The sequence below is a fragment of the Trachemys scripta genome, chromosome 22 (genome assembly GCF_013100865.1).
Source record: "Trachemys scripta elegans isolate TJP31775 chromosome 22, CAS_Tse_1.0, whole genome shotgun sequence".
In the NCBI taxonomy this organism is placed as follows: Eukaryota; Metazoa; Chordata; order Testudines; family Emydidae; genus Trachemys; species Trachemys scripta.
In genome coordinates this window covers 7,777,383-7,802,008 of record NC_048319.1, presented here as the reverse complement: position 1 = coordinate 7,802,008, position 24,626 = coordinate 7,777,383, and the positions used below count along the sequence as shown (strand labels likewise).

General features: G+C 44.2%; 2 protein-coding genes across 4 annotated transcripts in view; one reads left to right on the top strand and one right to left on the bottom strand.

Annotated features, from left to right (window-relative positions):
- The window catches only part of UHRF1 (ubiquitin like with PHD and ring finger domains 1), a 43,308-nt gene that overhangs the window by 4,840 nt on the left and 13,842 nt on the right, over positions 1-24,626 (top strand). The window contains exons 2-6 of one of the 3 annotated variants that reach the window (XM_034755121.1): positions 6,079-6,215; positions 14,640-14,808; positions 21,854-22,117; positions 22,570-22,745; positions 23,370-23,585. In XM_034755121.1, coding sequence (XP_034611012.1) covers positions 14,650-14,808; positions 21,854-22,117; positions 22,570-22,745; positions 23,370-23,585 — 815 coding nt within the window. In that variant the 5' untranslated portion in view covers positions 6,079-6,215; positions 14,640-14,649. Of the gene's footprint in view, positions 1-6,078; positions 6,216-11,387; positions 11,650-14,138; positions 14,253-14,639; positions 14,809-21,853; positions 22,118-22,569; positions 22,746-23,369; positions 23,586-24,626 lie in introns of those variants that run through there. The other 2 variants (XM_034755119.1, XM_034755120.1) reach the window with 2 other exon arrangements.
- On the bottom strand, positions 1,067-10,264 carry ARRDC5 (arrestin domain containing 5). Its single transcript, XM_034755144.1, has 3 exons — positions 9,477-10,264; positions 6,055-6,266; positions 1,067-1,611 (listed from the first exon to the last, which is right to left on the bottom strand). The coding sequence occupies exons 1-3, from the start codon at positions 9,727-9,729 to the stop codon at positions 1,129-1,131; spliced, it is 948 nt and encodes a 315-aa protein (XP_034611035.1). The 5' UTR covers positions 9,730-10,264; the 3' UTR covers positions 1,067-1,128.

Sequence of the window (24,626 nt, the reverse complement as noted above, 5' to 3'; positions counted from 1 at the left end):
TACAAAAACAACAAGGAGTCTGGTGGCACCTTAAAGACTAACAGATTTATTTGGGCATAAGTTTTCGTGAGTAAAAACCTCACTTCTTCGGATGCATCTGAAGAAGTGAGGTTTTTACTCACGAAAGCTTATGCCCAAATAAATCTGTTAGTCTTTAAGGTGCCACCAGACTCCTTGTTGTTTTTGTAGACCCTATATTGTTTTCCTGGCTAGGGGATTGCTACAGTGCCTGGCAGCCTCCTCTCTGCACCAGAAGATGCAGAGGGGTCTCATGTATCTTTTGCTCCCTATATACCTGCTGCCTGGTCCCCTTCCCACCCTGGTGGCTCCGTTAGTGCCTTCCCAGCCTCTGCCCCTCCCCAGGCTCCATATGCAATCCCACGCAGCCTGGTTTCTTTCCCCAGCCTCCCCTGATGCTACCCATTCAGCAGGCAGGCTGGCTTGTTCCTGCCCGCTTTCCCAGCCCTCTGCTGCTGGTTCTCCACCTGCCAGTTCTCCACCCAGGCCTGCTCCTCCATTCTTCCCTGGACTTGCCAGCTCCACACCTTTAGGTGTTGTCTCTGCCCCCAGTATGTGTGTCCCCCTGGGGCCAGCTATTTAAAGGATATTTGTCCTCCTGGGTCCAGGCCACTGACCTAGGTCTTCCGTCTCACGTCCAGACAAACCATGACACAAGACACTTGGGTGGGTGGGGAATGAACCTGTGGGTCTGCTCTAGTATTATCCCCATTCTACAGAGCGGGAACCCGAGGCACAGAGAAGCAGTGAGACAGCAGCGGAGCTGAGGTTAGAACCCAGGGCTCTTGATGACCCTTCCTCTGATCTAACTAGAACACATTGCAACCCTGAGTTGGGAGGCAGGCAGCATCGCTTTGTATTCTCACCCTGCTCTTGGGTCCTAGCTAGCCCCACCCTCCCTCATTTTGTGACTCATTCTGGCACCTCGGCCCAATCCAGAACCCGCTTGTGCAAAGCCCTGTTGTGAAATCAGGCAGCTGGCGCACACATGGTTCACAGGAAACCTTTATTATCTGGACCTCAGCAAACTTGTTCCTGGATCACTGTATAGAGATTTGTCTGAAAACGCTGGGTGTGTCCATGTGGTCACTTTGCTTCTGCACCCCTCTGCTAGTCCTCAGGGATGCCTACAGCTGTGGTTCTTATGATGATAGGCACTTTGGCCACAATTGTGGTCATGGACCAGGGAAGGTAAACTGTCCCTATCAGCTCATACCGGACTTCCATGATTTCATTGGCTATGGACATGCTGCTGACAGACAGTAACTTGGGCAGAGAGAACATGCTGGTGATCTTTGTGACCTCAAAGGGGGCTGCCTTGGTCCTGGACTCCAGCCTCATCACTTCGTTTCGGTCTTCTAAGGAGCGCCGTTCTGCCCTGACGGTGTAGCCCAGGTAGAGGATGATTGAGTACAAGGCAAAAACCACCTTCCTGATGGACCTGCCTGTCTGGTTGTCGATCTCTGTCGTGAAGATGATCTGTTCACCGGGGGCGAATGTGTTTTTCACCAGGGAAATCCGGAGGATGACGAGGCCGTGTTTGAAGCAGCAATGATAAGCTACGTGCTTGTTGACTTCCACCACCAAAGGGTACTGTATGGGGAGGGGAGGGAAGGTAGAGTACGGTGAGTGCCTATCACAGGATACAATATGATTGCCTCGGTTCCTTACCCACATGGAACTGCAGTTGCAGGAGCAGAGGCTGCTTCACACTGAAAGAAATCTGCAGACACCCAAAACTTCATGCTGCATATGTGGCCCTTTGTACTTCATGGAAGCTGTCATTTGAGCTAAAGGAGAATTTGTGTTAGCAGTACAGGGCATATGACACACAACTTAGCAGTCCTGATTCCATCCAGTAGAGCGCAAGGGAAATGCCCACAATATATATCTACACCAAATTCAGGGGAAGGTCACAAACAGGCCATTAAAAGTAGCATTTTCTCACCATCTTGATGCAGTGATTAGCATTAGGTCTCAGTGTAGGGGATTTCAGTAACAGACAGATTATATGCAGTGCAAAGTTCACTCAAGGGCTCAGACCCCAAAGCAAAAGAACAACATTAACAGTCACACTTCTCTAGCCCCTTCCATCCACGAATCTCAAAGCATGTCACAAACAAGAATGAATGAAGCCTCATCATCCACCCTGTGGGGTAGAGAAGTGTTATCTCGTGGTGCACGCGTCAGGAAGGCAGATGGCAGAATTTGCCGACGGTGCCATTTAAAACAAACAACTAAAGAGAGTAATAAGGTTAGGAATCACTATATTATTTACGCCACACCATAAACTGTGCAGTCAATAATACAAGTCAAGTAATAAAAGACCATAGGCCTGAATCCGAGCTCACTGACACTCCCATAATTCCATTGACTTCAACAGAGTTAATCCTGATTTACACTTGAGAGAGAGAGCAGAGTTTGGCTCTACAGTCCGGATTCTCATTCACGCTCAGGCCCTTTTACACCACTCTGGCAGTGCAAAGGGGCCGTACTGTAAATGGGAATCAGGCCCCATGTCTCTACCATAATGAATTTGCAGTCAAAGGGGCTAATCCTGAGGCATGCGAGTAGCTCTACTTACTCATTGAGTTCAGTAGGACTACTCAGGTGAGTAATATTTTCAAGACTGATCCCTGGGTGTATATGTATAATGTAGCCATGAAATAAGAACATGCATAATTACTGTTCAAGGAAAACAATGTGTGAGGACATTTCTCCTGGTGTCTGTTAACACTTGTGCTCCTCAATCCTCCAGCAGCTCACTCTCAGCTCCTTGCACCTCTTGCTCCCAGCTCCTCACACTCGCACCACAAACTGAAGTGAGCTCCTTTTAAAACCCAGGTGCCCTGATTAGCCTGCCTTAATTGATTCTAGCAGCTTCTTCTTAATTGGCTCCAGGTGTCCTAATTAGCCTGCCTACCTTAGCAGGTTCCTGATTACTCTAGTGCAGCCCCTGCTCTGGTCACTCAGGGAACAGAAAACTACTCATCCAGTGACCAGTATATTTGCCCTCTACCAGACTCCTGTACCCCACTGGTCTGGGTCTGTCACAATACTTATAAAGTGTAATCAAGTCACCCCTTAAACTCCTCTTTGGGTACGTCTTCACTACCTGCCGTATCGGCGGGTAGCAATCGATTTCTCCGGGATCGATATATCGCGTCTTGTTAAGACGCGATATATCGATCCCCGAACGCGCTCACCGTCGACTCCGGAACTCCACCAGAGCGAGTGGCGGTAGCACCGTCGACGGGGGAGCCGCAGCCGTCGATCCCGCACCGTCTGGACCCTAGGTCATTCGATCCAAGATACTTCGACTTCAGTTACGCTATTCGCGTAGCTGAAGTTGCGTATCTTGGATCGATTTCCGCCCCCCCCAGTGTAGATCAGCCCTTTGTTAAGATACTGAGCAGGCAGCTCAATCTACCTATCACTATAAGGCAGGTTTCCTAATCCTTTACTCATTCTCGTGGCTCTTCTCAGAACTCTCTCCAGTTTATCAACGTCTTTCTTGAATTGTGGACACCAGACCTGGACAGCGTATTCTAGTGGCAACTGCACCATCGTCAGGAGTAAAATAACTCCTGCTTGAGATTCCCCTGTTTATGCATCCAAGGATTGCATTAGCTATTTTGGCCACAGCATTGCACCCAGGAGCTCATGTTCAGCTGATTATCCACCAGGACGGCCAAATCTTTTTCAGAGTCACTACTTCCCAACGTAAAGTCCCTCATCCTGTGAGTATTGTCTGTATTCTTTGTTCCTAGGTGTATACAATTACATTTAGCTATATTAAAGCACACATTGTTTTGCTTGTACCTTGCTTACCAAGCAATCCTGTCCTCTTCAGTATTTACCACTCCCCCAATTTTTGTGTCATCTGCAAACTTTATCAGTGATGATTTTATGTTTTTTTTCCAGGTCATTGACAAGAATATTAAATAGTGTAGGGCCAAAAACTGATCCCTGCAGGACTCCACTAGAAACCCACCCCTTGCATGATGATTACAATTACATTTTGAGACCTATCAGTTAACTAGTTTTTAATCCATTTAATATGAGCCATGCTAATTTCATATTGTTTAGATTTTCAATCAAAATGTCATGTGGTACCTAGTCAAATGAGTTACAGAAGTCTAAGTATGTTACACCAACATTATGAGCTTTATCAACCAAATATGTAATCTCATCAAAAATATATCAAGTTAGTTTGACAGGATCTGTTTTCCATAAACCCCTGGCGATTGGCATTAATTGTATTATTCACCTTTAATTTTTGTATTAATCGAGGCCTGTATTAACCGTTCCATTATCTTGCCTGGGACTCATGTCCGACTAACAGGTCTATAATTACCTGGGTCATCCCCTTTTCCCATTTAAAATATTGGCACAACATTAGCTTTCTTCCAGTCTTCTGGAATACCCCCAGTGTTCCAAGACTTATTGAAAATCAACATTAGTGGGCTAGCGAGCTCCTCCGTCAGCTCTTTTAAAACTCTTGGAGGCAAGTTATTTTGACCTGCTGTCTTGACCTGCTAAATATCTAACTACAGTAGCGCTGTTTAACATCATCCTGAGATACTAGTGGAAGGAGTGTCATCATCATATATGACATGACTACATCGTCTGGTTGTTTCCCAAATAAAGAACAGAAATATTTATGGAACACTTCTGCTTTTCTGCATTATTACTGATAATTATTCAAGATGCATCTGATGATGCTTATTGGCTCCTCTTAGTAATATAGCCAAGTAGCTACAAAAATTAATTCCAATGTTTCTGTTGATTAAATCACTGTAATTTTAACAATGATCTTCAATGGAAACAGATAATGGTTGTATGGATTTTTTTCTGCTTTATGATAAAGAGAAAAGGCCTGGAAGTTCTTTTTCCCCCCCATGCCTGTTCTTTTTTTAAACCTTCCTATAAATATCAGGAAAGTTCAGCCTGTACGCTTGAGAAAGAAGACACAGGGAACACCTGCAGCACATCTGTTGATCAACGTAGGCTAATGAGACCACATTACTCCAGTGCTCCATCTCTTCACTGGCTGCCAGTTGAATATCAGATTGGACTAGAAAGCCCTGGTGGGGCTGAGGCAGATGATGCTACCAAAGCCTAGAGTTATGGGGGTCCCTGTGGGATGGTCTGAAATGTGAGATGACGTTTTCCTTTTACAGTGTCACTTGATGTGGAGCCCTGAGGAATCGAGGTGTCTCCTCCTTTCACCATGGCCCTGTTGGGGCACATCTCCTATTTCCCCTATTCTCCTCTTTAATAGGAAACTTCCAGCCACTAATTCCCCAACTGCCCTCCACAAACATACATGCTATCCTATTGCTACCCCTTACCTTCCATGGAATTGCATCCCCTTAGCTGACAACGCCGAGCAATTAGGTGGGAGAAGGTCACTGACTCTTAGGCTTGGCCTGCACACCACTTTTGTAACAATGTCCGTCAGGGGTGTGACTTTTATTGTTACTGATATAAGCATCTTTATACCAGTAAAACGGCATCCACTTTGGGGTGGGGTTGGGTGAGGCTGGAGAGTAGTGCTTTAAGTATACCGATGTACTTCAAAAAAAGAAGAACAGGAGTACTTGTGGCACCTTAGAGACTAACAAATTTATTAGAGCATAAGCTTTCATGGACTAAACCTGTCATTATGCGATGTACTTCAAGTGGCACATGGTACAGCACGTAGCCATGGCCTTAGAGTGCGCGGCCCTGATTCAAGTGGCTTTCCTGTGGGTCCCCATATTTGTTTGAACCAGCTCCCAAGTCCTGGTCTTGCTCTCCAAAGCACCTCGTAGGCCAAACTACATGTCTTTGGAAAAGGGGAGAGATGAGACCATTCTAGGTTCTGTGTGTAGACCAGCTGTCTGGACTTACGTAGTTTTGCAAGGGCGCTCCAATACCATGGGGATGGGCGTGGCACAAATAGCTAGCTAGACCTCATTGGGAGCAGCACCGGACCCTTACATTCTTTTTCTCTCCTCCTGTCACAGGACGAATATTCTCTATTTACCTTACCTGGGATTCTATTTTATTTTTAAGGAGGCCATAGGAGGTCCCTTGCACCAGTAAATATTTCTTCTGCTTGGCTAAGATGAGCTCTCGGGTGGCGCAGGAGGCTTTGAGGAAGTAGGAGACACGGGCTATGTTGCTGCTGAATGTCGATGGAAGTCTGTCAGGTAAGTTGAAATTGAAGTCAAAGATGTGGGTGCCTGAAGCCAGCCAGTTACCTGAAAGCCAAACGACACTCCCTCACTTACCAAGCTAAAAGATCACCTCTTATTTATGGGCTGCCTTGCATTCTCGATGGAATTTTTTAATGAGGATAGCAACCCACAGCTGCTTGCAAATTATTTTTAGGGGTCTGCTTCTGCCAAATGCTGAGCGCCCTGAACTGTGAATGTGGTCACTAGGCATGAAGGGTGCTCAACAGTTCTCAAACCCTACAGAAATCAGGCAGTGGAATGAATATCTACTCCTTTACTGGTGTCACTGGATACAACAAACCCTCACAGAGCCTAGTTCTCCACCGCCTGGCTTTTTGTGTTTTCAGTTACACCCGTGCAAAGTGGGGGTAAAATTGCTATCAGATCACTTGCACCAGTGATAATATTTTACTTTCACTTTGCATTAATGTGAATGACACAAGATGCAAGGCCATGGCAAATCATTTCAGTGTCTCTGCTCCTGCCTCTTTCTTAAATTCAGTTTGTAATGTAAGCAGGTGCAATTACATTTAATTTAACGGAGAGATTTCCTGCTCACACCAAGCTAAAGTTGGCCTTGTCTCACTTTGAACTGATAAGACCATCTTTCTGATATAATCCCCCACATACATGTACTCTTTGGGGATTTAGAATGCCTTTTGTTTTCAGTTTAGTTTAAACCGCTTCTAAAGAGACATAAGCTAAACTGAAAAAGGCACTCTAAATCCCCAAAGAGAATGTGCACATAGGGAGTTATACTGCATAGCTATAGTGATATAATTATACTGGTATAGGACTGCTGGTAAATTTTGTGAAAGAAACCTTGAGAGTTGTGGTTTCTCAGTATCTCTGAAAATCAGGCAGTTTATTTAGGAGACTAAATATGGATTTAAGTGCCTGCCTTTAGGCACCCAATTTTGAAACATTTGGCCTTTAAGATATAGAGTTGAAATGTGTGATAGGAGCACTGCTTGTTATTATTATGCTAAATATCGGAAAGACAATTTCACCCTAGATTTACAATAACACCTGGCACAACTTTCAACTTGTAGGAGGAATTTACTTGCCACGGTGAGAGGTAATAGGTCAAATCCAAGACTTGATTGCACATGTAGGAAAAATGACCTTTCTGGTTGGGCCCAGCCTTTAAATCCTAATAGTCTAGGAGGAGTTGAAGTCTGACCATTGGAGGTCATAGGTCAAATCCAAGATTTAATGCATTGACGTGCAGACTAACCTTCAACTCTTAACTATCTAGGAGTTGTTCACAACCCACTGCTTTTATATTCCTGTAAACATCGGGGGTTAACTAATTCTGTATATTTAAAACACAGTAAGACCCTGACTAATTTTCATTTACCTCCTCTGTGTAGCTCATAACCTCCCTGCCTCTCAGCAAGGATATAACAGCATAAGCCATAGTGAGGTCTCATATTATCAAGACTTCAATATTTTTACAAGATGTACTGTGGTACATTTATCAGCACATAAATATATTAAAAATGACAGTTGACAAAATAAATGAACAAAGCACATTGATGCCTGGCCTACACTTAGGACTCGTCTGCATTTAAAATGCTACAGTGGTACAGCTGCATCGTAGTTCTTCATTGTAGACCAGTGGTTCTCAACCCCTGGCCGGGGGGCTGCTTGCAACCCAATCAGTGCATAGCTGCGGCCCATGTGACATCCTCAGGGCCATACAGGTAGTATATATATTGTGTGGATGTGGCCCACATAACACATAGAAAGCTCCATGGTAAATAGGTTGAGAACCCCTAGTGTAGACACTACCTACATTGAGAGGAGGGATTCTCCTGTCAGCATAGGTAATCCACCTCCCCCAGAGGTGGTAGCTAGGTCAGTGCAAGAATTCTTCTGTCAGCCTAACGGTGTCTATACGGGGACTTAGATTCATTGGTTTAACTACGTAACTCAGGGCTGTGGATTTTTCACAGTCCTGAGCAATGTAGTTATGCTGACCTAATTTCCTAGTTTCAGAGTAACAGCCGTGTTAGTCTGTATCCACAAAAAGAAGAACAGGAGTACTTGTGGCACCTTAGAGACTAACAAATTTATTAGAGCATAAGCTTTCGTGGACTAAGAAGTGGGCTGTAGCCCACGAAAGCTTATGCTCTAATAAATTTGTTAGTCTCTAAGGTGCCACAAGTACTCCTGTTCTTAATTTTCTAGTGTAGACCAGGCCTTAGAGGTTTGACTGGCATAGCTATATGTCATTTAGGGGGGTGATTCTTTACCTACATAGTTATGCCAGTAAAAGTCCTAGAGTAGATGCAGTTATACTGGTATAGTTGTGCTTATGCTATTACAGATTATACTGACTGGGAGAATTGGCATATGTTATACTGGTATAATCACTTTTATCCCAGTATAAACGTGTTCACTCCAGAGGATTTTGCTGATATAGCTATACTGATATAACTATACCAGAAAACCCCTCCTAATTTAGACAAGGTCTTAGTGATGCATTACTCTGACTATATGTATACACACTCACTATGGGCCAGATTGTGATACCGTTATTCACACTGAGTGGTACCTTACTCCACAAATAAATCCTTAGATTTCAATGGGACTATGCACGATGTAAACTACTACTAAGTGAGAGTAAGGGGGTCTCAAACTGGCTCTGATGTGCAAAATACCATCATTCACCTTAGGTCTCCTGTTCTCCTTTTCTCCTAATACAAGGACAAGGGGACATTCCCGGGAATTGAAAGGGAGCACATTTAAAACTGATCAAAGGAAATACTTTTTCTGCACAAACACAGAATTAACCTTGGGATATCCATTACCACCATTTTTCATTCACACTTTAAAAAAATGTAAATCCAAATAAATAAAGCTCTCATGGAAGCCAAGAGTTCAGAGGGAATAAAAGGCACTGGACTGTTACATGGATAATGAGATCATCCAGAGTCTAAAATTACATATTTTTTAAAAAGTGCCCAAAGTTTAGCTTCCTGCTGCAGGGCTTAAGCCAACCTCCAATCAATAAGGGCTAGGAAGAAATCCTTCCTGTGGGCAGGTTATCACATAACTGCCTAATGAAGTGTTTCTTGCATTTTCCTCTTAAGTAGTTGGGGTAATGACAGGATACAGGGCTAGAATGATCACTGATCTGATCCGATATGGCAATTCCTGTGTTCACTAGTGCAAAATTAGTGAGGTTTTACTCTGTGTTCTTTGACCTCTATGGTTCCAATTCCTTACCTTCTATATAGAATGTCTTTGTTTTATTGATGTAGTCAGCCTTGTTATTGCAGATAATGTCTCTGCTGTAATCCTTGTCAGCATTAGTCTCTTCATTCCACTCCAAATAGCCTCTTCCCACGAGCTCTACCTTTACTGTGGGGTTGATCAAAGAGTTGTTAAGGGTCAGAATCACCTGGCCAGCTATGCTGGAGCCTGCCAAATACACCTTCTTTTCAGGCAGCACCAGGTTAATCGATTTCACCACCGACATCGGGGAAGAACAAAAGCCAGCGGTTGTCTGTGCTTCCTAAGGATCTGTGTGTCTGTGATGTCAAAGGTTTGTGACATCACCGCACTTACAGTGGGTGCGGAGCATCTGCAGGTCTGCTTGGCTTCCATAGCAGTGCCAGGTGCCCTACAGCTTTCAGGATTTGCTCCATTAATGATGTTTTTGAGGGCCTTCTTATTTAGTATTGTATTATGGTAGTGCCTAGTGGCCCCAACTGAGATCAGTGTCCCATTGTGCTGGGGCCAAATATACAGTCTCAATAGACAAGACGGACAAAGACTGGGAGGGAAAACCGAGACTAGAACCCCAGTCTTGTGATTCCTGAGACTCTTTTAGGGATTTGATTGTTCCTTAGAGAGAGGGGACACTTCAGGAAGACAGTTTGAGGGGTCGTGGCCATCAGGGGAGGGCACTTGCTCATCTTTGCCAAGTTTCCTTGGAGCTTGCGTGCATTACTTTTTGTCAGCAAGTGTCTTATGAGGCGTCATGAGGAATCTGTCTGCTGAGAGGTCCATTGTTCTGCTGCCGTTTGTTTCAGACTGAGTAATGCTCCATATTTCTCCTGTTTTTTATGAGCCACAGGGGAAGTGCTGGGCTTTTGCCTGCAGACTAACTGTTCTTGCAGGCACTGGCCCGGCTTCAGGAAAGCAATGAAGCACGTGCTCCAAGTTGGGCATGTGTTTAACTGCTTTTGATGCCTTGATTTCTTTTGCTAAACTGTTATCCTGGGAGATGAGCTGAGTAAAGGAGAGAGAGAGAGTGTGCATGATATCAAACCTGTGCACTTCAGAGATATCTTCATGGATGGAAGGAACAGAGCCTGCTCTGAGCTGCTGGGCTCTTTCTTCTCCTTACCCCTCCCCTTTTTGTGGAAATGATATGTGTCCAGCAGTTCCTTGCCTCATTACACCCCTTGCCTCAATCTCCTGTGGTACCTGAGGGGAAGGGGAGAGTTCTGCTTGCCAGGGGCCGCAGCTCTGACTGGCTGTCCTTGCAGAGGAGAGTGGAAATGGGGAAAGGGACTCCATCAGGTGGTTTCCCCAGGAGGGTAGACCTGTAGCTTAGGGCAGAGGTGACAGGTCAACATTTGTCATCGCAATACATTGCAAGCAAGGGGGATGGAGTTCAAAGTGCAATGGAGGGGAGATGGTTGCTCTATAGGCCATGACCTCGGATGGCGCTTCTGACGGTGAACTAGAGCCCTCTCCTCTCCTGTGGTTTATTGCCTAGAAACTCGCGGCCCCGTTGTGCGGCGTGGCTGTGCGCTGTTCAACGTCCCCCCTGTTCCACCCCGGAGGAGGCAGCGTTTTCCTGCGGAGCGATTTCTCTCGGGAGGTGGCGCTGAAGAGGGCCGAGGTGAAAGGCGCTGTAGGCATTGTACCATCCACGGGAGAGAGCTCACCTCTTCCCAAGCCCGGCTGGCATGAGCCTCAACACCTGACCCAGGGGCTCATGCGTCTTGAGTCGGACTGGCAACAAAGCAAGCCCCAGGCGGGATGCAGCGGCACCTTCCAGCTCTCCCGTGCTTCGGTCCCCGCATCCCAGCGCACCCCACCCGGCGCCCTCCCTCCCCACCCGTGCCTGCAGGGTGCACCCCAGGGTGCTGCCGCAGCAACCCTCCCTCCCCGCCCCCGGCATCCCCGGGCCGGGCGTGGGCTCCTCCCCGTCTTCCTCATTCCCGCCACCAGCCACCAATCGGCAGGAGCCCGCCCCACACCGGGCTTTTCCGCGCCAAACTCCAAAGCCAGCCGCCGGGGTTCGCGGGCGGTAGCAGGGGCGAGCGGCTCGGCTCCGGGCTCCTGGCGCTGCATTGAATCCCGAAGCGGACCGGAGCATCGCTTGCACCCGCGCGCGCCCTTTCCCCAGGTCTCCCACCCCGTTGCAGGCACCCGATTGCGAAAGGTGAGTGTCTCGTGGTGGTCCCGCAGTGGGGCTGGCTGAGGGGTGAAGATGGCAATGGCTTGTTTGCAGGAAAGGGGGGTTGCAGCGTGAGCGGGGAGCAGCTTGTGGCAAATGGGAGACTCTTTGCCTCCTCCCCCAGCAGAAACCAAGTCTTTGCAAACATCGGAGGTCCTGTAACTGTCCTAGCTGGGATGTAACCTGCAGATTTGTCTGTAAAGGACTATTTGCAGTATAGCGATAAGGAGGGAGGGGGGAAGTTATCCCATCAGTGGTATCTTATAGGAAAGTCGCTCAAGTATGAGATCAAGTCACTGCAAAAGTCCTGGTGCCCCTACCCCTTATGAAATACCAACGCGGAATGGAGCAACTTAAGGGTTTTGTTTTGTTTTTTGTTTTTTTTTTTGTTTGTGTTTTTTTGCATTTTAAAAAAAGTTTGTTGTAGAAGGGAGGAGCCATTTGCAGATTGCTTATTCACTGACAGCAGCTAGGAAGCAGGGGATCCCCTGAGCCCGCCTCCCAAGTGCAAACAGAGAGAGGGCGAGTCTATGCCAAAAAAAGTGTCTTGCTATAGCAGCAAATGCCAACGAGCAGGGAGACATTTTGAGTCCCGCAGGGTGTTTATAATGTCGATGGTTAGACGATGGGATCTTGCTCGTACAAGGCGCAGCTGCTGTGGGCTGTGCAAACGTGGGATACACACACAGTAGCTCCTCGGAGAGACAGTCCCCGTCTCTTAAGCAGTCTCTCTTTTCCCCAGCTCTGTCCCTTACCCGCAAACTCCAACTAGTTCATGGTATGTCAGTAGAGTTAAAAATTGGGTGCCCCTAGTTATAGAGTGCAGCATTTACCGGGTATGGCATAATAAACGGATTCTACCTTTCCCCATCTCCAAGTACAAGCAGAGACAAAGTTCTCTGCGCCTCGAGTCCTGAGATGCAATGGGAAGGCAGTCTGGAGATCGCAATCGGTTTTTATGTTTTAAAGCCTATTTTTAGAGAGGATAATAGGTTTAGGTAATGAGCAGGCACGGTCTTCGCCTGCATCCGTCACAGTTGCCAACAGGGAGCAGGCCGTTTCAGAAAGTGAACGGAAACTAGAAATCTTGCAGTTATATGTGAAATTCATTTTAGGGACTGGTGGGTTTGCAGATTTTATTGGCTTGCCATTGCATGCACAACTTGGACATACCTCCCCCTGAGGAAAAAAAATAAAATAAATAAAGCTAAAACAATTGAAAGTTTAAAATGTCTTATTCCCGGGTGGCATTGAGAGCTGCTTGCCTGTGATTTGAGCTCTGGTTGTACTTGGAGAGAGCCCTCTGGGTCTACATGTTCATTGGCAGCGAATGACAAACAAGGAACTCCCTCCCAAGTCAAAAAAAGTGTCCTGCTGTTCTCAAGTTCTAAAATTTAAACTGCACCTATCACCTCTTTCTACCTACTTACTGCCTTGAAGAGGATTTGCAAACTGCCATAGACTACCATCAAATGTGCAGTTTGTATTCCCATGTCCCCACGCCCGCAAGTACTCCCTGAAATTTGTAGGTGTTTGTTTTAAAAGGCCACTCTTGCAGCTAGAAATCGAACGATTGAAGCTGGTAGAAGCACAGCTTTTGTAGTAACGGTCTCTGCATGCACTTGGAGGACTGGGAGACGCATCTGCTGACCACATTCACCATATGCTGCCACTGAATACGCAGACAAGTTTCCCCTCATCCTAAGTGCAAGCAACAATCGGACACGGAGTTCCTATACTCTCACCCTAGTCCCTGAGATGCAAATGTGGGAATGGGCCTTCTAAATCTTGCACTTGTTTATTCTTAACCTATATACTATGGGCTTTTTTTTGGGGGGGGGGGAGAGAATTGGATTTGCACAAGACAAATTAATTGTCATCCTATGGCCATTTGGAAACCCCCAACTCCAAAAGGTAAGAGGTCCCGTTTGCATTTCAGAGCCTGGCAGAAGGACGCTGCTTGGTCTGTGCTTGCACCTGGTAGTTCTCATTTGTGATATGCTGTAGCTAATGCCCAAACAAGGGACTCCTTCCTCCCGGGGCAAGCAGGCAGTGCAGTAAGAGTAGGCGAATGACGTGTCCTTCTGCCTGTCAGGCTATAAAATGCACCCTCAGAATGTGCCCCTCTATAAAGGCTAAGGAACGTTGCAAACGTTGCAAAAGGGAGAGTGGAGGAGAAAGATTTGCACCTTCAGTGGCATCGCTGGTCTCTTGACCCTTTAGAACTGCCCCTTTAAAAAGCCTGGCAGCTGTCTTCTGTCATTTACATAACCACGCGAGATGTCTGTCGTGGGGCGGAAACTCCGCGAGACTGAAGAGAGCGTTTCAATTGTGGCGCGAGATACAGTTGGCGCGCGGCGCCTGCCCGCGAGGAGGGAGACGGATGGCCTGGCGCAGCCTAACGGGCTAGGTTGCAGGGCGGGGCGGGCCTGTAGGGCCTGGGCCAATGGGCGTTGAGGCCGGCCGGCTGCGAGCCAATAATGGGGGAGGAGAGGGCGGGCCGCTCGGAGCGGAGCGAGGGTTAGGGTGAGCGGTCTCATTGATTCGGTGGCTGAAGACCGAGCGTCGCCCCCCGACTTGTGGCTGAGGTGGGCGCTTGGGAACGTAGCGAGCGGCCGGGGTGGGTCAGGGCGGCGGCCGGCGGATGGTCCTGGGCTGAGGGCCGCCTCCCGCAGCGGGGCTGGCCGGCTGGGTAGCGGGATGGCCGCCTTGGGGAGATCTCCGGGGGGGCTGGTCCTGGGGGTGTCCGGCCGGGGTGGGAAGGGCTGAGGCGGGATGGTCCCTAAGCGGGGGGGGGGGGGTTAAACGTCTCCCTGGAGCGCGGTCTCGCAGAGAGCTGTCCCCCAGGATGGGGGGTGCCCCCAGGCGGGTCTGCCTGCAGGATCTGGGTGTGGAACCAGCCCTAGACCCGCCCCCCCATCCTGAGACATCCCTGTTGCTAGGTGTGTCACCCGCTCCCCCTTCTTCCTTGGCAGAGCCGCCGCCATGTGGATCCAGGTGCGCACCATGGATGGCAAGGAGACCCACCGGGTGGACTCGCTCTCCAAGCTCACCAAGGTGGAGGAGCTGCGGCTGAGGATACACGAGGTGTTCGGCGAGGGCGTGGAACCCGACAGGCAGAGGCTCTTCTACCGGGGCAAACAGGTACCTGCCCTGGTCCCTTTCTTCATGTAATGAACCGGCACCCTCCAAAAATCCCCCTCACGTTCCCCTCCCCATAGCGAGTGGGGGTGACACTCCCACCTTCTCTACCCCCTGGGCTGCATGGCCTCAGACAAGGAATCCGTCTTAAACTGTGATCAAATAAAGTAACAAGTCTAAGGGTAGTGTTAATTAGATGTTCCTGCCCCACTGGAGTGACCACACGGTACAATACAAGCCATTACTTTAACATTCATTCACATCTCCTCTTGCTCTTCTGATGCTTATGTTGGCAAAGCATCGTGGCTTTGAATTCACTGAAAATATAGTAAAAAGGAGTACTTGTGGCACCTTAGAGACTAACAAATTTATTAGAGCATAAGCTTTCGTGGGCTACAGCCCACTTGTTAGTCTCTAAGGTGCCACAAGTACTCCTGTTCTTTTTGCAGATACAGAGTAACACGGCTGCTACTCTGAAACCTGAAAAAATAGCGTTAACTTTGTGACCCCATAATTCACCCTTTTACAGAACTATGATAAATTTTGTACAAAGTATACCACATGAGGTATCATTTGAAAACTCATAATGTGCTGATTATTATTGTTGTCCTGTTAAAACTTGTGGCAACATTGCATGTAAAGTTATAGGATTCCTCTGTATGGCGTTTCTAAGACATGTTCCATGTCTGAGAGGAGCAGTCACAAATCAGGTGTCAACAAAGTCAAATGGACCATTCTTTGGCAGGGAAGAGGATGTGGGTGAAAATCTAAATCATGACAAAACAGCTGGGGGTTCCTGTCCAGATAGACTTTGTCTCCAAAACCTCAGCTGGAGATCTTTCTCGAAGAAGAGAGAGAACTATAAGAGGAGGGGGGAGATGCCCCAAATTATTCCTCCCCTTCTCTAGCCGTGGCATCCACAACACCTGACGAACAAAGGAGACCGTTTTGGACTGGGGAAGAGATCCTGACTTAAAGAATTCAGCTAGTAAGACTGCTAGAACATGTAGTGAGAGAGACCTTTGCTTTGAATTCACTTAGCTTAAGTTAGGCATTAGTTGCATTTTACATTTATTTTCTTGTAATCAATTCTGACTTTTATGCCTCGTTACTTGTTGTCACTTAAAACCTATCTTTTGTAGTTAATAAACTTTTTTGTTTTATCTAAACCAATGTGTTTGGATTGAAGTGTTGGGAAACTCCATTTGGGATATCGTTTTCTATTAATAAAATTATGGACTTTATATGAGCTTGTATTGTCCAGGAGAGAGCTGGGGGAAAATGTGGGACTGGGACTCATACACTATAATTGGGAATAATTTACATGCTGGAGGCTGTGTGTGTGGAGACTAGGAGTGGTAACCTTCACAGCGAAGCATGTAAAAGGCACCCCAGTTTGGAGAACTGAGGGGACAAAGCTGTTAATCAATCCAGATTGTACCCTGGGTAAATCAAGCACAGCTTTTATGTGGTGAAGACATAGCCTATGTGAGCCTTGAGCGTTAAAATGTAAGGGAATAGTATATCTTGGTATATGAGAGAGCCTCCCTCCTATTAGGGGTATGGTCCCCCCTGAGCCCATTGTTTACCATTTTTGTGGCTTGAACGCAGTGCTGGCAAAGATCTACTGAAGAGATGGTGGTTTGTGCAGGGAAGAATTTACCTTTCTTTAGCTCTCATGAGTGAGAACCGCATGGTATTGGGTGTTAACAGGTTTGTGGCTTAGCAGAAGTGACTAGTTCTGGGTATGCCTGTGAATAGAGTAGACCAAGGAATTAGTGTAAAGACAAAGGGGCTGGTTAAACAGCACATTTGAGTATAATGTAGTGATTCAAACTGGAGAAGTACTGTGGCAAGTTTTGTCTGGTGTCAGCTGGAATCATTTTGTTTTTAAAACTATGGATTATGCTGCCATCTAGTGATTATTTTTTTTTCTTACACGTTTCTATACTTTGTGTTTGGGATGTTCCATGAGGGATGGTGCTTGGCTGTATTTGCTAGAATAGGGGTAGGCAACCTATGGCACATGTGCCGAAGGCGGCACGCGAGCTGATTTTCAGTGGCACTCGCACTGCTTGGCCACTGGTCCGGGGGCTCTGCATTTTAATTTAATTTTAAATGAAGTTTCTTAAACATTTTAAAAACCTTATTTACTTTACATACAACAATAGTTTAGTTATATATTATAGACTTTTATAGAAAGAGACCTTCTAAAAACGTTAAAATGTATGACTGGCACGCAAAACCTTAAATTAGAGTGAATAAATGAAGTCTCAGCACACCACTTCTGAAAGGTTGCCGACCCCTGTGCTAGAAACTTAGGGGATACTCCCATATACAGTCAGTGTTGGCTTTAATGGTCATTTTCACAAGCTGTGTGTTTTTCAATTTTAGTTCAGCTATATCTATATAATGTGTACACACACACACATATGGTCAAAGAGGGTAGGGAACATAGTTGTGGTCTGCTCAATATGAACCATTATCCAATTAGAGCATGACTTGTCTTAACTCCCCTAAACTTAATCTTCAGTCAGTTTCACTGCATAGGGATGATGGTGAAATGTGATTTATAGACTGATCCAAGGGCTTGTCAACACATTGAGCTATTCAGAAACAGCTCAATGTGTGGACACGCTTATATCAGCATAAAAGTACCCCCTTCTGGTTTAGTTTGCTGTTCTCGAATAAGTAACTCCATGTCTGGACACATTCAGAAATAGATACTCAATTTTAAATTCACACCTTATCTTATTCTGGAATAATGTTCATGTATGGGCAAGTCCTAAGAGTTTTGATGATCGTGAAGAAAATTAATTGGCTGTAAACCAACTGTAGTGTTTCCCTGAGTCTGCAGGCAGACAGATCAGTGCCTCTTGTTGTTCAGAGCTTCATCAGTTAATTCTGGATAATTTCATTACTGCTAATTAGAATCTGATAGGTGGTAGTGAAAATGTCAGTAGTCAGTTTCATGTTGCTTTGCTTGAGAAAGCTATGAACTGCAGCTAAGTGAGGTGTTGTTCAATTCATTTGGTGGTAGAATATAAAACAAAGGCTGTGGGAGTGTGGAGAATCTCACCACCATCATAGTAGTCTGGGGAGCGCTAAGAACTTGACATTTTAAATAAAAAGGATGGAGCCCTAGGAGACGTTCTAATACCTCTTCTAGAAACTGGGCTTCTCACCAGGACATGATTCCTGGACTTCGCTAGTGGGGCTGTCATCTTTCATTTTTCATATCTACCTCTGTCTATTGCATCACATACATGTTGTAATGTCTGCAGATACTGCAGACGTGCACACACATTGGGTGTAAGTACTTCATGTAAATAGCTGAAAACAGACCGCTGCTGTGAAATAGATGACTTTAATAAATAAATGAAATCTAGGAGTAGTCTGCAGTCTAAAAACCAGATTTATTCCTAATCCTGGTTCAACATCTTGGTGTTTATCCAAAGTAGGACAGCTCTATTTTAGTTGGTCAAAGGGTACTTATAAGAAAAAGGCAGTTACTGAGTTTGTAAAATCACATGGTATCTATGAAAATCAGATTTTACTAGGCTCTGTGTGATCTCAGACTGTTAGGTTTAGTACTAAGTTTTTCAAGTTCTGGAAGTTTTACTGCTTTGAGGGGCTATAAAGATCTTGATTCACAGGAAGAAGTCTGTCTCCTGATAGCAGAGCTTTTTAAAAATCATGGGTAGCTGCTTTCAAGTTAAACTTTGGCTTGGTAGTCTTGAGTGATTCAGTAATATTACATTCCTGACACTGTGTAGGACATTACATTTGTGTAACCAGAATGTGTTTCCTTCCGCAAGAAGTTACTACTTCTATGACTAGCTGAATTTCTGGTAAAATAAGCTTAAAAGGCTCTTAAATACAGGGCTCATATCCTACACTGATTTGCATCATTAAGTTACATTCTAAAGCTTCATGCAAACTTCAGCTTGGTTAATTGGAAATTAGAGTGCTTGGAGAAGGAAGAAACCCCATTTATTTTACTTGACGTTTTTGCTTTAGCAGCACGTATAACCAATTTCCCCCTCAATTATGGTTACTGCCTTCTGTTAATTGTTCTAACAAAAACAAACCCCACAGTTGTAAAGGGAACACTTACCACTTGTCTGGGGGAAATAGCTTGGGTTTGTTCAATATGAATGTCTCCTGTCATACTGGCTGGCTGCTAAAGTCTCAGAATGCGTGCGGTGGAACACTCCTAGTACAGTGCTGATGTATTGGGGTGCCATTGGAAAGCTGAGAGGTTATTTTCTTGCATTCAGGCAGAACTATGCGCCAAGTTGTGTGCCTTGTGTGCTGCCAGAAGCACATTTGAATGAGATTCTGCAGAGATTGTAAGTTTGTCTACGTATTTGGCAAATGAAGAAGGATTCCTTTTGAAGGAGCCAAGAGGATGGAGAATATTTTGGAACAAATTTGAAACAAATGCAGAACTTTAGCTCTCATTCAGTGCTTAAATACCACAGTGCCTTTATAAGTAACTTGAATATGTACAGACACTAACAGAAATAATGGTTGTTCTTAAATATTTGGGGTCCTTTTTCAGAAATTGGGGCAATCTTATCTTGGAATCAAGCTATCAGGGTAGTAGGTGGAATCAGGCTGTTTGTTTCTTCCCTTTTTAATGTTATTGCTAGAGTAGGAAGATTGAACCCCTGGACCAACTCTGCAACTCGGCTTAATCAGCTGTTTGCTTTGCTTGTGCTTAAGGCAAGCCTTGCTTTTTTAGCAAACATTATTGCTAAAGAAGTTGTCACACAGTACTCTTTTCCAGTGTGGACACAGTTCAGAGAAACTTATTTTAGAAAAAAATCCTACCAATCAAATACTGGTAGCCCTGATGCAGGCAAGGTTCCTGCACCCAGAACTGTTTTAACCACTAATGTAACTTTACCCTGCTAAAAAGCAAGCCTAATCAAACATGTACCAGAGACATGGACCCCCTCAGGTTTGAATACCTGACCCAGTGGGGATATTTTGTTAAATTTTCCCAGTGTAGGTGGGACTTTGAGAGTCTGAGCTTTGGTTGCAATCATCCTTGAAAAAGAGAACTTGAATGGTACTCCTGTGAGAGCCGTTATTAACATCATGCTTTCTTGGTTGGAGAGGTGGTGGTTCTTTCCTCCCTTTCTAGCTCCCTACCTCCTTGCTTTAGCTCATTTTTGCATGGTCTATTAGTGAAACTTGCTGATATTTTGCTTCCTGAAGAGCGGAGCTTTAACAAAGCAGGGTTTTTGTAAAATACAAAATTACCCCCATATTAACTGGAGCAAAAGATAGTGGTATAGTTGGAACGGTTAACAAGAATTCTCCCAAAGGTGAAGTGTCTCAAGATACTCCTATTTAAATAAGTGACTAGTGGACATTGACACACTGGGGGCCTTGAATTAATAAGAGCTTTGGGAACAGTTATTAACAGGTATTAAAACTCCCACTGCAAATTGCAGTGCTTTTGGCAAAGCGTAGATAAAGCAGCATATTGTTACTGTTGGCTATAAAGAAACTAGTGCTGCTGTTTAAATCCCCAAGGTATCATATTTTGTTTTACCTTGTTTAGGGTGAGGCAGGGAATGTAGCTTGCACAGACTTTAGCAGCCTCAAATGCATGAGGGAACCAAAGAAGACTTAAAAAAAAAAAATGCAGACTTAAGAGAGCTGTGAAGTGTAATGCTAGTACTGGCTTGCTATGTATTTAATGGAGTATTCTCTAGTATGAGATCAGAGGGACTAGACCACAAAAGACTCATTCAGGGCACAGAGAAGGAATAATGGACTCTGATGGAGAGAATGTTTGAGGGTAGGGTTTAGGGTGAGATTTTTCCCCAACGTAGTGCCTTTTCTGATTTGAAGTCTGTCAAGTTTGTGATCTGATTCATATTGCAAAATGATGGCAGGGGGAAAAACCTCCAATAATAAAACATTTGCAGCTGATATTGCTGCTTTCAGCATGTCATCTGGTATTCTATGCTGCTCCTTGTGCATGTTCTCTCATCCTGTGCTGCTCTTTTCTTGATCTCATCCTTTTGGTGTTCTCTATGCTGTTCTTCTGATACTAATTGCTAGTCGGAACCTGATTTTTGTGATACCATTACTCTGGTAGTAAGTATAAGAAGATTCAGCTGATTCTCGATTTATGGATTTGATTAGTGCTATGATTCTTCGTCTCTTTGCTGTTCTCATCCATATTTCTAGTAATAGCCCCACAATTATTTTATGCCATGAATCACAATTCATTCTCAGTGATTCTTTTGAAGTGCAAGTTTTTGTGGTTAACTTGTTTCCCGCTGATAGAGAACAAAGCTCTGAGGATCACTTTTTTTAGTGGTTTGGGCTGGGAGGGATGATGATGATTTCCTGTAGAATTTCTATTAGTCAGACCTTAAATATGTGGTGAAGCTTGTCTAAACTGCTAAACTTACTCCAGCATCAAGTCTTGTGCCTTAAATCTGGAATAGTAGTACTTCAGTAACTTCAAGAACTTTAAAAGGTACAGATTTATTTGGTCATCCATATCTTTATTACTATTTATGTAGTCAAAAGTCAGAGTTCTGCCATTGTGCAGTGCCTCTTTTTTCCAAATTTTAATTTAACTTTCCTTCAAGTTAGCTTTATCTTTAAAAATGTGAGACACAGTTCAGTCTTCTGAGTCTGTAGACTGATTCCAGAGACTGCAACTGCTGCTGGCTTTGCTGAACAGCTGCAAAGTGAAATTAGGACTGGTCTGTTTCACACTGCCATTCAGAACCTAGTTAGAGAAGTGGAGAGTTCTACCATAGCGCAGATGAATTTTTTTCTCCAGTATTTGCATCTGAGTTTGTTCTATGAACAAAGAAATTTCCAAACAGTAAGAATAAAAATCTACCAGACACTCATAAATGTTTGAAAATTACAAATATTGCTTAATTCTTGTTAGTGCTTTTCAAGTATATTTTTTACATATACCTGCATACGTAACCAAAGGCCGTTTTGAGTTGGCTTTAAAATATAAATTGAATTAACTAGATTGTTACTTTCTGAATTTATCCTGTAGATGGAAGATGGTCACTCCCTCTTTGACTACAATGTTGGATTGAATGATATTGTTCAGCTACTTGTAAGACAAAGCCCTGCTATGCTTCCTACGGTTAATAAAGAGAAGGACTCTGAACTGTCAGATACAGACTCTGGCTGTGGCTCAGGCCAGAGTGAGTCTGATAAGAACTCCAACAATGGCGAGGGGACAATAGAGTTGGAGTGTCAGCCTAGTACAGTAGCACAGGCTGACTGGGTTGATCCAGGATTTGGACTCTATAAGGTGAGTGTACGCTAGATATTTTTTTTCCCTCAGGTACAAAATACTACACAGAAATGAACAGCAAAGCCTCTTTCTAAAACCTTTGAGAAACTGATTGCTCAGAACGTGAGCTTTTTACAGTGGGATTTTTAAGGTATGAGTGTGTTTTTACCGACCCAGTACAGACTATGACCATCTTGCAAGGCTGTCCTGAATTATTTACTAACACCATTGTGTGCATGATGATGCACAAGACAAATGTTTAGACCATTCCTGACCCTATCTGAGAGAGAGAGAGAGAGAGAGAGAAGTCAGGATGTGCTGTGGGACCATCAAGAGAGTTCAAACGTAGGTACTTAAAAGTGGCCAGTTATAGTTCCCAAAAAACTAAGCCCTGTAGAGAGTGGCTTAAATGAGTTTCAAGCGTACTCTGAAAATTTATTTTGGAGAGTTACATGTCTTGCTTTGTTTAGATCAACGAGTTTGTAGATGCTCGGGATATGAACATGGGAGCATGGTTTGAAGCCCAGATTGTAAATGTGACCAGGAAAGAGAAGGCAGCAAATGAATCAAGTGATAGTGATACAGAGTCTGAACTGCAATCAACTGCTGCTGAAGAAGATATCCTATATCATGTGAAATATGAAGAGTGAGTTATAGCTAATGAAGGTCATTTTGAATGAGATACATTCCTGATGATGATGGAGAGTTTGGTCATGTAGAGAAGCAAGATTTTTGGCCTAATTTGCACTAGAAAGCTTTATCAGCATAGCTGTATTGGTAGAAGTATAGAGAAGAAAAAAAAAATTTCACACCTCTAAACAACAAAGCTGTACTGGCAAAAAAGCCCCTTTACTGGTATGGCGCCTTCCATTTGGAGACATTTTTAATAAAGCTGCTTCTCCACTATGGGTATTTTGCCAACATAGCTCTACCATCTATAGTACTAAACCATTTTAAGTGCAGACAGGATGTAACACTCCCAGCTTGTCTGAACTGTATGCACTTTAAAACTGGAGGATAAGTGGACTAGAGTGGAGGATAAGTGTCACTTTTGTTGGATTAAATGGCCAAAATATTTAAACGGGATGCAGCACTGAGAATTTTGGTGTGCTCTATGCTAGCAATGGATATGCTGGGGTGGAGAGAAGAGAACCAACTCTGAACTTTTGAACAGTTTTATGTTGTGTTGGCATAGACTGTTCTTAAAAACAGGTGGTTAAATGTGAAAATTAGATTATATTAAATAATTTAACTCTTTTCCCCCAAAAAGCTACCCAGAGAATGGAGTTGTAGAACTGAGTTCAAAAGATGTACGTACTCGAGCACGGACTGTTTTGAAGTGGCACCAACTAGAAGTAGGGGAAGTGGTGATGGTCAACTATAATCCCGATGAACCAAAAGAGAGAGGTTTTTGGTATGATGCAGAGATTCTGCGAAAACGGGAAACCAGAATGAACAAGGAGATGTACGCAAAGATACTGCTTGGGTAAGTAATCCTGACCCTAAAAGAATGAAATAGAGATGTAGAGTCCCAAAATTACTTTTAAATGTTCTGTTTGTAAGTATTGCTCTTCTTTAATAGGCTTTGCTTGTCATCATTGCCTTCAATAAAGAAACCAATTACTTTCAACTCTTAAAAAAGCAGACTTTGTTAGTCGTCTTAGCACCATAACCAACTGAATGGAATATAAAATTCTAACTCTTAGCCATTTGTTTTACTTACGTGGTTCATTTTGATTTGGACAACAGATATTAGACTAGTGAGTCCCACTTGCTAGTTTTAATTCACTAGCCCAGATTTCATTATGAACATTGTCAGGAAAGGTCGACAGTCGGGTAAAAATCTTTCTCAATCTTAAAAAAAAAAAAAAAGAGAGAGAGAGAGAAAGTTAACTAATTGTTTTCATTTTACAAATGCTGTGTAGAAAAATCCCTTTGTGTGTAGGTTGCCATGTTAAGCTCCTTTTTGACCAAGTTCTGATCTAGAACATGAAGGTATATGCAAATATCTGGACCCTATGAACCCATGCCTTTGAAAAAGAAAGTATATTTAAAAAAAAAAAAAAGGGAGTGTTCTGTGCCTACATGATATCCTCACCTTTGTTTATTACATCATTTAAATGTTAATTTTTTTTCCCTAGGTCTTATCTGCACACTTCTATTTAGTTTTTGGTGCCCGTTTTTAATTTGCACATTTTTGTCCAACCTTGTGAAGGGCTTATACTCAAATCAGTGGCATTTTTGTTTGTATGTAATGAAGTAATTGAATGTGGCATTTGGAGGCATCAATGGTCAGAACCCTATTGATTTTTNTCATTGGAAAAACTAACAACTCACTTATCATTAATATTAGAGTGATATATGTGTAGGTCATGTACAAAAGATGTAAGCATGTGCTAGAATTATATTCTGAAAGTGTGTTTGGCAAGGAATGCATAAGCACGCTGTGCCTTAGTCAAGGGAACATGTATTTGCCTGGTCATCAGGCAGAGACAACAAAGATACGTTAACACATAAGGTAAACAAA